General features: G+C 45.9%; 2 protein-coding genes across 2 annotated transcripts in view; one reads left to right on the plus strand and one right to left on the minus strand.

The window, feature by feature from the left end:
• The window catches only part of LOC144140034 (structure-specific endonuclease subunit EME2-like), a 53718-nt gene extending 40186 nt beyond the window's left edge, over window positions 1-13532 (minus strand). Inside the window, exons 1-4 of the mRNA XM_077672246.1 lie at window positions 13131-13532; window positions 10238-10384; window positions 1998-2181; window positions 800-1006 (exon numbers count right to left, since the gene is read on the minus strand). Of these exons, the coding sequence (XP_077528372.1) occupies window positions 800-1006; window positions 1998-2181; window positions 10238-10384; window positions 13131-13420 (828 nt within the window). The 5' untranslated portion in view covers window positions 13421-13532. The remainder of the gene's footprint in view (window positions 1-799; window positions 1007-1997; window positions 2182-10237; window positions 10385-13130) is intronic.
• Window positions 13533-13675: 143 nt separating this feature from the next.
• Window positions 13676-14962, plus strand: LOC144138860 (uncharacterized). Its single transcript, XM_077671358.1, has one exon. The coding sequence runs from the start codon at window positions 13878-13880 to the stop codon at window positions 14451-14453; it is 576 nt and encodes a 191-aa protein (XP_077527484.1). The 5' UTR covers window positions 13676-13877; the 3' UTR covers window positions 14454-14962.
• Window positions 14963-15796: the final 834 nt, after the last annotated feature.

Here is a 15796-nt window from a genome sequence, read left to right on the forward strand (position 1 = left end):
TACAAACATAGGTACATGCATTAACCAGGAGACACATGTACAGTTGTCACCCGCCGCGGTGGCTCAGTGGCTAAGGCGTTGCGCTGCTGAGCACGAGGACGTGGGTTCGATTCCCGGCCGCGACGGTCGCTTTTCTGAAGGAGGCAAAAAGCAAACGCCCGTGTGTACGAGATTTCGGCACATGTTAAAGATCCCCAGGTGGTAAAAATTAATCCGCAGCCCTCCACTACGGCACGCCTCATCGCCTGCGTTGCGTCGGTGCGTTAAACCCTACAATCAATGAACATGTACAGTTGTCCACAGGCTTAGCTGGAACATCACATTTGACTTTAGTGTGAAATATCTCAAAAGTTCCCACGAAAAACTGTTCAAATGAATGCAGAAAACTTAGAAGATCCCTTAAATATGAAAGAAATGCAGCAGTTGTAACTTAATCGCCTTACACCAGAGCAGGAGGAGATGGGAAGTAGGTGAAACGTTGGCCCAGCTAAGCCTGTGGACAAACAACTGTGCATGTAAATACCGTGTTCCTTACAAGTGGCCTGAACTGAACATGTGCACACACACACGCACACACACACACAGTAAAGCTCGTTAGAATAATAACTTTACTTCACAGGAAGCCTCGCTTTGTTTAGAGTATTTTACGGTGTCAACTTCAGTGCAGTGAGCGCCAATCATCACTACTTATTAATGAAGTCAGTGTCTTATCCGGTGGGCTTTTTGTTGTACCAAAGCTTTGCTGCATATCTAACCTATACACACTGCACCAGTAGCCTCCCCTGCCTCCCAGGCTCACCTTGAGGCAGTGAGCCGGCTTGGTGGCCCGGCCCAGCTCTGTGGCGGCTGCCTTGCGCTGCTTTTCCTGCTCCTTGGCCAGTCGCCGAGCCTCCCGCTCCTCGGGGGTGAGGCGTGCCCGCTTTGGCTTCACATGGGTGAACGGGGCCTCCTCCGCTGCCTCCTCTTCCATTGCCACTGGAAAGACCTCTTCGTGCTCCTCTGCTCCCTGCATTTAGGAGGAGACACCACTCATCAAATAGCAAGTTGCCAACCAATGACTTGCTTCCCACCACTTGAACCACAGATCCTAAACGGAGGCATGGGAGCTCTTTCAGAAGCTCCCAGTGTCCCTCAGTCCTCAGCTTTTCTGTTAAAGGGGGCATCTAGCCTTGACGACCGAAAATTTGCCAAAAAATCCATTTTCTGCATCAATTTTATTCGCAGTCTACAGGTCCAAAAAAATGAACCTGCAAAATATCATAGCTGTACCATAAGTATTCACAAAGCTGTCGCCCTTTGAAGTCGCCGAAATGACCATTTTTTTGCCCATGTTTGCACACTTCGTGCCTTGTTTTTTCAGGACCAACCTTTTTCCCACGAGGTCGACTGTCGGGTACAGTATCTTGGGCTGTACTGGTCAGATTTGCATCATTTTTGCTGCATTCAAAAGCCAAAAGCTTATGAACTGAGCAGTGCAATGAAACCACAAAAATATAGAATATCTTTTTTGCTAGGACAATTTTTATAGTTTGTTTTATGAAAACTTTGGTAATTGATGACTTGGCATTTAATAAGCTTACAGCAATTGTAGAAACACTGATAAAATTGCTGCTGTGGTATAGTTGCACTCCCTGGTCCTTCTAGAGCACAAAAGGATAAAAAGTATTCCAGTATTTCATAGGTAGACAATGAAAAAATTGCCCAAAACTGAATGACATAACATTTTGCACAACTCTGAAATTACACCGCATAGACGGAAACTGACTGCACATTTGTGCTCAGGATGTTAAAATAAACTCAATTTGTAAATCTCAAGCACATAGGTTAAATGTGTAAATCTCAAGCACATAGGTTAACAAATAACAAGAATGTCCTCAACACCAGTGTCCTCTCTCAACTGCAGTAGTAGTTCACCTTTATGATCCCTTTGAATCCGGTTCCCATACAGTTTGCTTTTCACCGCACCACACAGAATGGTAAGTACAGAAGTTACTTACCGAAGAGCATGTGCGGGATGCCGTAACAGGCTGGATGCTGGAGCTTGGCGGTGGAGGGGAGAGCCTGCGTAGAACCTGGGAAAGGCCCATGACATCTGGAAGGCCGTCGTCGTCGTCATTGTCTTCTTCGCTCTCCGAGATCTTATGCACGTCTTCCTTGACCCTCTTTGTCCCTTTTTCCAGGCTAGAGAGGAAAAAATGTCACTGCTCAGGAAAATGTTAACGTAGACTCTCATGCAACACTGCACTTTCATCCAATGAGCCCAAGACATGCAGCTTTGCCTGGTAACTGGCAGGAACACGGAAGGTCTGCTTGAATGTCGTTGTTTAAAAAAAAAAAGTGCAAATATTTTGCTCGAAGTGCTCACTTCTTTGCACAAACTTTTCACGTGGATCGAAAATGAATGTCAGCCTGGAATGTCACCATCTTTGGAAATGGTAATTAGGTACTTTATTAACAAGTGGTGCCTAATTCACACAGTGGATACGGTTTATGCCCTCCTGGTACACAACAGAACTCTTTTTTTTTCGGTACGCAGACCAACCAAGTGTGACCCCTGAGTTCACCTATTGCTAATAGTACTGGTAACATTGCAGGGGTAAGGTACAAGTGCCATCATAAGTAATTGGAACAAGGATTGGTGAATATCACAAAATATTTGTTTTACTGGCTTTATGACAGCCATTATCGGTTTACGGGAAGTTTTTTCTATTAGGGAGGTCTCCTTTAAACGCACACCAATTCAGCCAGGGAGTTTCCGGAAGAAGAAATTCCTGTAAATTTACAAGACCGTGTTCCAATTACTTTTGATGGCACCTGTACATTTGCGGTGTTATGCTTTCCTTAACTCTTGTCCCTGGCTACCCATGTGCAAATTTCAGCAATCAGGATTCTTTTTATTGTACCGTACTAGCTCATTGCCAATTTGCTGCATAATTCCCACAAGGCTGGCTCAATGTGTTTCAACTGCAAAACATGCACTCAGCAGCAAGCTGCCACCCCAACATCTTCATGCAAGCATTAAAGGGGCCTTGAAGACAAAATACGACGTAGTTCAATTTGAGAGAAACTCACTCATCTCTGATGCAGTCCCGAAAGATGTTTTTTTAACCAAGATTTGCAAGAAACATTGAAAAACATTTAGATTTCATGCTACAGTCGTATGGGCACAAGTGACGTATAATGGGCCAGCACTGAAAAGCACAATGTGTTAGCTGCAGGCTAGTGTTTAAGAGATATGACCAAACAAACCTAGAGGCCCTAGTACAATCATTCAGTCGTGTTTTCTAAAATGGCGGTGCCCAATGGCATAAACAGGATTCTGTGATATCAAAGACCTTGCCAGAAAGTGCTTGGGGAGTTGCCACTGCTTCATATGTTTTTCTTAATATCTACATTATTTGATTGAATTTCATGATAAGATTGCTATCACTGTTATTGGGACGAGGCAGTCTTTTAATGAACTTAACTTCTATTTTGCCTGTGTGGCTCTTTTAAAGGTCACAGGCTTCGGACCAAAGGAAGAGTTTTTAGGCCAAGATATTTTTATACTCTTAGGAGTCACTGGGCAGTCGATTCTTGCATGATTTGCTATTGTTTAAAAAGACAACCATGTGATGGTACGCAAAAGGGAGTAACAAGACATAGCGGTATGCCTAATACTTATGACAAGTCCCAAACTAAGATGTTGAAAGACAACGCTCAGTATCCACTCAAGTGTGATTTCAAAGAAAGCGACACGAATTAAAAAAAAAACGAAAGAACTTCTGCTGTCCGGTCCTCCGCCTACGCCGCCACAATTTCCAAACAACTGCCATCCATAATTTCCTCGTTTTCATCACCGACATCACCGTTTTATCCCTAATCTAAGCGGAAATGATGCCCAAGGTTATGTGACATAGGGATAATACTCTTCGTACAGATCTCAATGGTTGCTTCGCTCCTTTGGTTTCCCATAGTATGGTTCTTCTCTACATAGTATCATTTCTCATCTTCATTTCAGTATCTTGAAAATTTGGTGCAGAGCACATTTGCGGCCCGAAACACATGCGTTTTTAAGAACATCAGCAGTGCTGGGTAACGTTTCATAGAGCATGCCTAAGAAGCGGTTACTGCATTTCTTCTTGCTTTTTTTTTTCTATGTTGGACAATTCTGCAGCTTGAACCCAAAGCCATCATAACTCGGAACAGTAGTCAAGCTGCTCTTGCGCATTTCTGAAACAAAAACGCCGAGATATGTCGAGTTTTTAAAAACACCACATCTCAGAAATGTAGAAAGAGTTGAGATACATATTTCCTTCAATGAGAAAAGCAGCTTCTTGGGGGTGCTTTTAACTTGTATGCACTACAAATGATGTGTCACAAGGCTATGCAATGAAGAGTCTAATCTTGAGCTCTTCTGTCCAGCGAAAAATATGCTGACAGTTACATAACTAGTGAGGAATAGCTGGCAGTCCACTATCAACTCAGAGGGCTCTTCGACAATTCGAAAAAATTCTCTATGTACAAAAAGGAGGGGGAAAAAGAGAAATTCTCTGACTGGCTGGTAAGGGACATCAAGGCTCATCACGAACACCACTTTAAGATAAGATAAGGAATTCTTTCAAAGGTCAAGAATTTGGCTTTGGTAGGGCAGTTTTTCCTTGTATTTCCTCTACTGTTTTTTTTTAACAGTGAAAGTAAGCTCACTCACACAAAAATGAGCAGGGGCTTACCTCGGCTATGCCAGGATATGTGTAGCGTGAGCTGAGGTTTAGCTGGTTATTCTCAGCTACCGTGGTTGTCTAGGAAATGCCCCACTATATGTATACCCCCCTGATACTTCTGTGCATTCGCACAAAATGAGAGGCGCTATCGAGCAGCTCCGACGCAGAGTCAGACTTGGCTACTGCGCAATGGAGGCGCACAGATGGGCATGCACCGGCGCCAGTGCGTCTGCTGCGACTACGTTGTCACTCCTCTGGAACATGCAGACTGGCGAGGTGCGCGCGGCGGCAGCGGCGGAGTGCATGGCGGCGGCTGCTCTGGCACGCCAGCTGTGCGCTGTGAGAAGTCACTGTTCCTCGCGCATGCGCAGTACGGCTCTCCAGGAGCCACGCGAAACTGCTCAACCTTGGCCAGTGCAGCTCACGCGACAAAAAGGTTTACAAATGAAGTGGTAGTTTTTCAGCCAGAACAATAGGGATGAGCTGAAATAAGACCTAATCCGTATGGTACCGCTTATTCTTAGCAAAGAGGTACTTTTACATGACTGGTAGAAAAAAATAAGCTGATACCATTTTCACTCACAAGGAAAAGGAACTCACAAAGAGAAACAAAAAAAAGAAAAAAAGATAACTGCATGTATTGCGTCACGCTGCCTCCAGAGCAGGTTCGTACACATGCACCATCCGGTTCCCAGTATCAAATAAAATCATAAAAAAATAAAAAAAGTCCCAGGCCTTTCATATTTTGATATAAGACGGCTTCAACTGCCCTTGGCAAGATGTATTCCCAGCAATGCATTTCTGTTCAGAGGTTAAGCTGAGCTTAGGGAGGTCGGTGTAAGCTTGGGCTTTGTAAGCCGGCTTTCCCACTATGCCAGTTCTGCAGTGAAGCATGGCCGTTTACAGAGGGAGAATCATTACCAAAAATTAGGGGTGTGCGAATGCCGAATAGTAGCTTTCGAATCGAATTCGGAAAAAAAGCTGAATATTGAATCGAATACCGAATATCATTTTTTTAACCGGCCTCAATTCTTCATAGGCTCTTGTGCAAAAGCGGAAGCTACTTCACAAGTTCGGGAGACATGACGTTCTTTTTCAACCCGATGAACAAACTTTTCAACTTGCATCAGTGGTACTTTAGGAATCCGAAGCGGGCACGATAGGCATTTGAGAGAAATAAAAAAAACAAAATCTTGCAGTGGGGTTGCTGTACTGCAATCACGGGCAATGACTATAACTCAGAAGCGAGCACTTTGCAGGCATGAACAATAGGACGCAAACACATGGCACAGACACAATCATGGACCACGACGAGGCACTTCTTTGAAAGCACATGGGCAGCGTGAATAATACGTAGCAGAAGGAAAGCTCGCACTACAGGCACCGTGGACAAGCCTGCGCCTGTAGTGCGCCTGCGCACTGTGGTTAAAGGAGCCATGAAGAGAAAATACAACTTCGTTTAATTTGAAAGAACTAGGATTCAGTATCTCACTCAGCTCCATTACAGCCACAAAAGATGTTTTTTAACGAAAAAAAAAGCAAGAAGTATTTAAAAATTTTCAAATTTTGCGCCACAGTGACGTGTTATGAGCAAGAATGACGTCATACGGGCCAACAATAAAACATCATTTTCAGTGCGTTAACTGCACGTTAGCATTCAAGTGATGCAGTAAAATGGCACCAGAGGCCCCATTACAGACGTCCAGTCATGTGTCGTTGTGACAGGTCAGTTAGGTGGCCGCCAATCGCACAAACAAGGTTCCGTGACGTCATACAAAAGTTGCGGGAAATTGGCTAGGGGGTCGCAACTGCTTCACATGTTTTCTTTCATATCTCCGTTATTTGTTCGAAGATGGTGATGATATTGGTATCATTGTTATCGGGACTAAGCAGTCTTTCTAATAAACCCAACTTGTATTTTGTCTTCATGGCTCCTTTAAAAAAAGTAAACACGGAAGTAACCATACACCAACTGCATTAAAAGCAGCCAGAACCACTTTTGATGTTAAATTAATGGAAGCGCTGTCAAAACGGTGGCTATAGTGCCTATTGTAGGCACTATACGGCGGCAGTCTTTACAGGAAGCTGCCTTAACATGTAAACATCCGGTCGCAGAATTAAAAATGGGCGCCAGAGTCGATGGCGACGGCTCGAAAAAAAGATCTTATCGACGCAATCGCAGATTACTCCGCGCAGCGAGATAAAATTCACAGCCCCTGCAAGGCACGCTCATCGAAAGCGCGATTTGAATAAAACTCGCCGAGCAGACGATGTAGCAACAGTGCGTTAGCGTGCGCCGACATCTCTCGCTCTCGCGAAACCAGGGAATGATCGGAAACACCACTCGTTTATTCGAAAAATCGAATAGTGGATATTCAATTCGCAGATTGCACTATTCACGTGGGCACTATTCGATTCGTATTTGAGTATTCGAACACTCCTACCGAAAATGGCTCTAACTCCTGTGTTACCAAAAGTATCCTGAAACCAATTATACTGCAATTAGCCACTAATACCCCTGTCACACGGGCACTTTCAATCGTGATTGAAGTGAATCGCGATCGAGTTTTCGAGCGCGCTCGACGTACTGACGTTGCTACACGGCCCGTTTCAATCGCGATCGAGAAGTTGCACCGGTTGCACTTGTGTACGCCAGATGGCGCTAACAATGTGCTTGCAGCCGGCGTCTGGTAACTTCGCGCGGTCGTAGGTATACGTAACTATGGAAATGTTACCGCACGCTTGTTTGGGTCAAGGTATTCGACACAATTTGTGGCATTAGTTGAAGTTTTCACCTTCTGTGTCATTACTGAGCGGGGACGAAAGTATCGCCGCTTTCGTTCGATCGCGCTTGGAAGCCTCGATCGCGCTTGAGAAACCAGGATTGAGTTTGAGCGGGATCGAGCTCGATCGCGACTGAAACTGCCGTATAAAATGCGCCCGATCCGGACTGAGCTCAATCCGGATCGACTCAATCGCGATTGAAAGTGCCCGTGTGACAGGGGTATAAAGCACTTACCATTATGCTGAGTTTCATTCACTTTTCATAAGTTAGTTCATGGTGAAGTTGTAAATGTCACCAGACTACCGTATTTTCACGCATATAACCCACCTCTGCAATAATCCACACCCCCACTTTCAGACCGCTGGAACAGAAAAAAAAATCCTTGCATATTGCCCGCACGTTTGATACAGGAAAGGCTGCACCAAGGCTACTGCTCAAGCAACACATCACATACTATGCGGACAGAAAAAGCGTACATTTAGCAAGTAGAATACACCGACTGCAAGGTGAAAGCCACAATTCACTAATAAAATCCAGTTGTTAGAGTGCGCTCATCCTTGTTTTTTTTTTTTCCTCGTCCTTGTGTGTTTGCACAATCACTACCATGGAAGGCTTATACCCCTGTCACACGGCAGATCTAATGACATTTAGAGCAAATGTCATTCGCTCTAAATGTCATTAATTCAGCGCTACATGAGAATACCGAATAACATTTGAGGCTAATGACATTAAGCGGCTAACTGAAGTCCCGGACCTCAGTTAGTGGCCAAATGAGTAGCCTTGACAGCAGTGGCGTGTCACTTGGCACGAAAATTCAGTAATAAACCATCTTCTTCTTTGTGTTGTTCAAATAAAGAAAGACAAGCAAGTACTAATAAAAAAGAAACTCTCGTCCCCAGTGCGCGCAACTTGTCTCGGCTTGGGATGTCTACTGATGTCACCAAAGCCGGTGGTTTTCTTATTTTTATTAAAAATATATTCTTTTGTTACATTTTTTTATGCAATATTATGCGTGAAAACATTCTAGATGCGCTTAAAATAAAATTTTGAGGTTTTGCGAGCCCGCTAATCGTCACCGCTATCACAATCAAATGACATTTGTTTCGCCGTGTAGACCCGCGCAGCCGGACCATATGTCATTAACAGCTTAATGTCATTCAGTTTGAATGACATTAGATTTGCCATGTGACAGGGGTATTAGTTAGTGTTACTGCGTAGGAGCTTCACGGCACAACGCACATTGCCGTGAAGCTGCACCAAAGAAAAAACCACGAGTACTACCTGCACCCCTACTTTGCCACTGAAATTTTCGTGTTTTGGTGCAGGTCCTATGTGCGAAAATACGGCACTGTCTGCTGTCCATACATGGCCATGCACAAAGAGAGTATGGTTACAGAAACATAGTATATGAAAATTATCCGCTAAGATGACACTAAAATTAACAACACAGCTTTGCTGGTCATCCTTCTTCACAGAGTAGAAGGGCACTGAATTTTTTACAATTTTTTTTGCCCTGCGCACGTACAACAGGGTGCAGCTTAGGTATTGTCGCTAAACCAACATCTCTAACAAAAGGAGTGTGGCACATCCTCCTAGATGTAACCACATTCCTTCTGGTTGCCACCTTTACTTCTGCCGGCCAACGTGTCTCACAGCCTTGGGTGACCCAGATTAGCCTAACTCCACCACCTTTTGGAGGATCTGGCATTTCCCAGTGGAAATTCCCCCCAGAAGACTGACATGACCAACCCCTTACTGCTGCTAAAAGACGGAAGGGACTCCTCCATCAACATGAGAGACATTCCGCAAACTTGCATGCACATGCCTGAAATCCTTCAACAGGTACCTCAGTAACTCTGCCAGCGTTATTAAGCAGCAAACCAGCCGTTCTGTGCTCCTTCCCACTTCCTCTGAAGTGCCATACTTTTTATGACGCGCAATCTACCCAACACAGCTAGTCTGCGGAACCTTTCGGTGATGCTCGTCAGTCCTACACACTAGAGCCCCGAACGGGCTGCAATTCCTAGGCCTAGCTTGACCCAGCGTGGAGGAGAGACAGCCTGAGAACCACAAAATATTTAGACAAACGCCCGAGCCCGACACATTTTTAAAATATGAGCCCGAGCCTGGCCTGAGCCTGACAGAATTTAATAAAACAAGCCCGAAAGCCAGGCTGCTTTTTTAAAAGTTAAAAGATCAATGAGCAAACTTTTTTCTTGTAAACAATTTAGAATTTGCAGGGCACATGACTTCCGGGCCTCCGGCACTGCCCGAGCCAGCACGGCCCAAACAATCGCTGAGAAAATGCGTGCTACTCGGCTCGAACCCCCCCAACGGGCCGGGCTTTCAGATAGGCCTAGCGCCACTAAATCAAGGCCTTTTGAGTATCGGCACCCTTTTCTCTCATTGTTACGTGCCGCCAGGATTTTCATTGGTCGGTCGGCACCACCGGATAGTTGTTTACATATGGGCGCAGCCATTTTGTTTCTGGGTGCCTCTCTCTCTCTCTCTCTCTCTCTCTCTCTCTCTCTCTCTCTCTCTCTCTCTCTCTCTCAGTTGCGCGGACGCCACAGCGGCCGGTCGCACTGTGCCTGTCACAACCGGCGGCGGTTTTGTTGGGAGAGATGGCAACACTGCAAGCCAGAAACAAAATGGCCTCCCAGAGGCTTCCAGCTGCACGAAGTGGCGGTACTCTTAAGCGTAGCTTAGTGACGCTGCCCAGGCCCATGCTGTGCACTACTACACCCACCTGTTGGTGGTGCTTCCCCCCACTGCCAGCTGCAGCCTGGCCGACAGAGGGGGCAGCTCCTCCTCATCGCTGTCCCACAGGCTGCTGCCACTGACACGAACACCGGGCTCGGAAGAGGTGTTGTTGCTGCCGCCGTTGCAACTGCCACTGTCGAACAGAACCACAAAGGGTCACATCACTGGCAAAAGATTAGTGGGGGGCAGGTTGGTTCGACGTACATGGAAAGAAAAATGTGCAAAACAAAAAAGCACAGACAAAACGAGACACGAACCGAACAGACAGATCCAATTGACCTTTACTTTTAAAAAACGTGTTTATGTATAGCCTAGAAACACATTATACCAACCGTCAGGCTCTGACTCCTTTCGAGAACGTCAGCTTCTTTGCCTAATAGGGCAACAGGAACTTTGCTGATGTACTCGTCACCTGCCTTTGGAATAAAACCCGCTTCTCGAATTTCCCTTCTTTAACTTACTGCTGGCCGTGTGAAGAACATGGTTTGCTCCAACATTGTACAGCATTTGTTTGAACGTGTACCTCTAAGCATTGCTCTTGCTGTTCATGCCTTCTGTCATTGTAGCAGCAGCCTGCCTTAGGCTATAAATGCAGGCATTTCATAAAATAAAATTCAATAGGAAGTGGAACACTCTGTCATTCTTGTTTCTCTATTCCTTTGTGTTTTTTGCACCTTTATTTTTTTTTTAAAGTCGAAACGTGGAACCAGGTTCCCTCTAAACAAAGATTGCGTCAGCCCTTTAATGCTTTTACTGCTGCTTTGGCCCTGGGTACTTCGCTGCCCATATTTAATCGCTGCAACCTTTGCCGCCCCACCAGTCACCCTTCCTGACATAGTGGGCCCGCCATCCGTTCACACATTCCCCCCCACATCTATGCAACATAGACAACGGTGGCAAGCCTGGTTGCATTAAGAGTCATAATAATATGAAAAGCTAACAGCTCTCGTATACACTCACACATCCTCACTGAATCTCCAAGATCCCCATGTAGCAGGTGCGGAAGGCCTAGACCAAAAACCCACATCCTAACTGAATGCAAAGCACTCAACACAACATGATCATGTTGTGTTGAGTGCTTTGCATTCAGTTTTGTGTCCTGTGTCGGCACAAGGCTTCCCAGAACTCTGCAGACAACATATTCCACTCCACCCATCATTCTTTTTATCCGCTGACCCCACGACTCCTCTAAAGCACATTTTTAAGCTTTTAACTGAGACCATAATAGTGCACCTTATTTCTTATCACGCTCAGTCACAATTTAGCACTTTACATCAGTTGTCTTCATTGCCTTTTAATTCATTCCACTTTTGTTCTGACCGACAGATTTTAGTATTTACCTTTACACACTGTCATTACATAATTTTTCTCGGCACTCTTTACTCGAAGTTGGTCTTGTCCCATAAAAAAAAACAATTATCATCAAATTACCACAGCGCGTATTAAAAACAGTTGCACCTACGACAAGAAGCTTACAAAAACTAGCCCAAAGATAAAAAAGTGAGAGCCTGGGTCTACTCCAGTTCCACAAAATTTGAACCATTGAGGCTGTGGCTTGACTGCAACGACCGTTTAGCAACTTCCAACCACTTCCCTTTTGCTGAGCCAGTTCCTAAACAGAAACATTCTTTTAGCGCCTACATGTGTGTGTTTGTCATCCCACCAAGTGCAGTGCCTTGCAAGCCAATGAAAAAGATGCTTGCTTTATTCTGTCTCTTTTTTTTGACACCCAACCTACTCAAGAACAGCAACCCCAACTCTGCACCTCCGCAGCTCTTTTCAACAAGTTGTGCTGCATTTCACAAGACGAACTACCCTCTTCTATTCCGGACAATGTAGCGTTATGCTGCACAAACTTAAATCTCGCTAAAATTAACAAACATCTTACACACCGAAAGTAAACTATTCCCCATACATCTACACTTAACAACATCAGTCTGTCAAAAAATGAGACCGATTTTCTGACGAATACGATGAAAACTTCTATTTACCTGGAAAAAGGTAAGCAAGAGAAATATGCTCCTTGTCTCCCAGTTCCGCAAGGCAGAGTTTGCTTGAGAACAAAGCCTGCCTTTTGCAAGTTTAGGAACTTCAGCAGCAGGACCTGGCTCACAAACGAATTTGGATACGCAAAACCCGCAATTTCTTAGTGGTTTGTCTGCAGCTGCCTATCTTGGGACCTGAGACCCCTACAAAAACAAAAACCATACATCAGGACTTAACTCACCAAAGCGACTACCGAAAAACACTTTTCAAGGCTTAATACTGCACTTTCGCTGCTGCAAAACTTGGTAGCCTCATTACTGAAGAAAAAGTTCACATTCACGCGCTCTTTCTGGCAGCACAGGGCATGACTTACTTGTTTTCTGTTCCAGGTTTCATTATTCCCTGTCCTACGAGGTACTGATATGTCGGAGATGAAATTTAAAGCATCTTGCATCGAAACTTCCGCAGGTACTGCGATGATAAATTATCGTAGCAAGAAATTGGTATGACCTCCGGGAAATCGATGGTATATTGCTCACCTATTCACAACGCAAATACTTCACATGCAATGCATGAAGCGGGGGAGAAACACCAGTTTTCTTTAGTTTCATACGAATGAAAATAAAATGATTTCCAAACAGACGCAAAAAAGGTAGATTTTCAGGATCGAATAATTTTACACCGACACCCATTGGTCGCAAGCAATGCCACACATATGCAATTCTGGAAAACAAAAAGTATAGAAGTTGCAATGATTTTAGCGTCAGACGGCGGTGCAAAAGCTCAGAGATGAGACACGTGACCAAACAGAAACCACGACATGCAAGCATCGCTGCACGATAACCATTACGGACGTGTCCTGCGGCTCTGAAACGAAAGGATCGTAGAAGCACCTTGTTTGTCGCCGACAGTCTGGCGTCGACGTTAACAGCTGACTGTCGGCCGCTAGCGGTGCGGACGCTTCCCAGGATTTCTGTAGCGACGTGGCCGGCAGCGGTACACCCTCGGTCAACAGGTGGTCATCGTACACGCCGTTCTCTTCGGCGTCGCTGCATAGGTCCACGAACTGCACGCCGTCGTTTGATCGCGATCTGTTTCGTGGAGAAGCCATCGCCACCTTCGAGGAGGCCCGGGAAACTTCGTCTTCATCGTCCGAATCCAGAATAATGCACGCGCTGGCCATTTTACAAGCAATCAGCAACGATTTCTCACAATCATCGGCAGAAATTATTCATGTTTACCGATCTAAGCAGCCCGCCATCGAGGACAGCCATACGGAAGGCGAAAAGGAGAAACGATAACTTTTAAAAAAGTACAAAAAATATAAAAATAAAAAACATAGTTTTAAAGCAATTTTTACTTTAATTATAGTTATTTACATATTTTACATCAACTCGCAACTTGTTTTATTCGGATCAGTTTTTCTGTCTCACGTTTGAGTACCTGTGACCTTCAAGATGGCGGCGGCACTGCGGCGCATTCTATCCTCGCTGCCTGCGAGGGCGTCCGTTCCGGGTAACTATTGACACTGTTTCTTTCTGCACTTTTTAACCCGCCTGTGCTCCCGGTGAACTTGGGGAGACTCGGCGCCGAGCTGCGCCGTTGCTTCGCGAAGGGTCAGGCTCTGGGTCGACTGCACGATGGGCAAGCGAGACACGCGGTATGCTTTCATGAACCCCATCGCGATGGCGCGGCAGCGGGGACCCGTGGGTTCCAGCGGGCCCACGATCAAGGACTACCTCAACCGGGACAGGCCGACCTGGGAGGAAGTCAAGCGCATCATCGAAAAAAAGAAGGAGGGATCGAGCACGCTGGCCGCCTGGGAAGAGCACATGAACCGCAAGTTTCAGGAACAACTGCGCAAAAACCGCGAGCGCGTTATGGCCGAGCGGGCCGCGTCCTCCTCTGGCGACGCGGTAAGCAAACCGAAGAAGCGGCGTCGCAGGTCTTCTTCTTCGTCGTCCTCGTCTTCATCCTCGTCGTCGAGCAGCAGCAGTGGTTCGTCATCGTCGACGTCGTCCGAGAGGGGTCGGGACTCGGAGCACTCTAAGCGCAAGAAGCGGCGCAAGCACCGGAGCAGGACCCGCGAAAAGCCGTCCGACGAGCCGTCTTCGAGCGCCCGGGACTTCAGCGACAAGGACCACTCGTCGGGGAAGTCCAAAAAGAAAAAGAAATCGAAGAAAAAGCACAAGCGAAAGAGAGACAAGGCAGACTGAACAGGTCGGCGCCTAAGTTTAGCGAGCGGTGCGTCGATGGAGAATTGTGCCCGGTTCTGACTTCAAAGTTTTGCTGTACTTTTTTGTCTCCTACGTGCGGTGAACGGTAGCAGCGTCACGACTTAAAACACTGTTTAAGACCATTTGCGCGTGCAGATGTTTTGCGTCGCAGTAATGGGTCGGCTAGACTTCTCGAGGTCAGTGTGTCGTCATCGGGGCCGCTTCGCTCGCGTTGGAGCGTCAACTTGGTGCTATCCGTGTGTGGGGGCGTCCGATATCGTCGTGTAAATGATAGAGCCTGTGGCGACGTATCCTGGATGTCACAGGGACACGTTGCAGCGCTTCAAACAGTCTACGTCAACTTCATGTTTTATTGGCAAGTTCAAAACAGCAACGGCGCCCTTTGTCACACGTTGGTGTCGCTCCATCTAAGATGTGTTCATTTGTTGAGATTTCTCATAAAAGGCAGTAACAATGGCTGTCGAGGCCACTTGAACTGCACAGACTTGTCTAAGTACATCTTTGAAGACTACGCGTGATGGCTATGTACAGGTTCTTGCCACCACATTACGGTTGCTACAAGATTTAACTAGCTGACCCAGTGGTCATAGAGCCTTGGAACTATGTACTTGTGCCGGGTGATCTCAGTCGTCATTAACCAATGCAATACCGCTAACTACGCGAAGATGTCAAGCATTGCTTAATGGGGAACATCCGCACGCCTGTGTTAGGAGCTAGGGGGGTTGAGTAATTAAGCAAAACCGCGTAATTGTTGAGCTGACAAGGGCTCTTCAGTTTTGCACAGGGGCCACAGTGTTGCACAATGGTTGCAGGTTTCACAGAGATCGCAGTTGAGTGGCTCTAATCGTTCACTGGTTTGCACTACCAAGCACCCATTCTCTAAGCAACCCACGTCGATTTTATGGTAGCGCTCCTATATAATTTACGCTGAAAAGTATGCTCCGAAAGGGAACTTTACACGAGCATTTCAAAGGCCATTTCAGTCAAATGGTCTTCAAAATTTCAAAGCCATTCGAACTGGAAGGAATTCCTCCGATCTGCACGATGATTGTCAAAGGCAGTTGAAAGTTTCCGCGTTCGCCTGCCATGTTCGCCCGCCATGTTTCCGCGTTCGCCACGACTGCCCCGTTTCGTTCTTGACGAAATCTAACTTTAGAGTTAAAATGTTCGAGAGTGATTAAATTGATAACAATATATAAGTGTGCACAAGACAGCCAGTTTTTTTTTTTTTTTTTCGCACTGCCAGTGTTGAGAGTGCCAAGTTAGCTTGTAATTGTAGAGGGGGGTAAAGAACAATAACAAGTGAAAAATAATGAAGCTTG

This window comes from Haemaphysalis longicornis, unplaced genomic scaffold (assembly GCF_048455015.1).
Source record: "Haemaphysalis longicornis isolate Haplotype H1 unplaced genomic scaffold, Haemaphysalis longicornis Haplotype H1 scaffold_5, whole genome shotgun sequence".
Classification (NCBI taxonomy): domain Eukaryota; kingdom Metazoa; phylum Arthropoda; class Arachnida; order Ixodida; family Ixodidae; genus Haemaphysalis; species Haemaphysalis longicornis.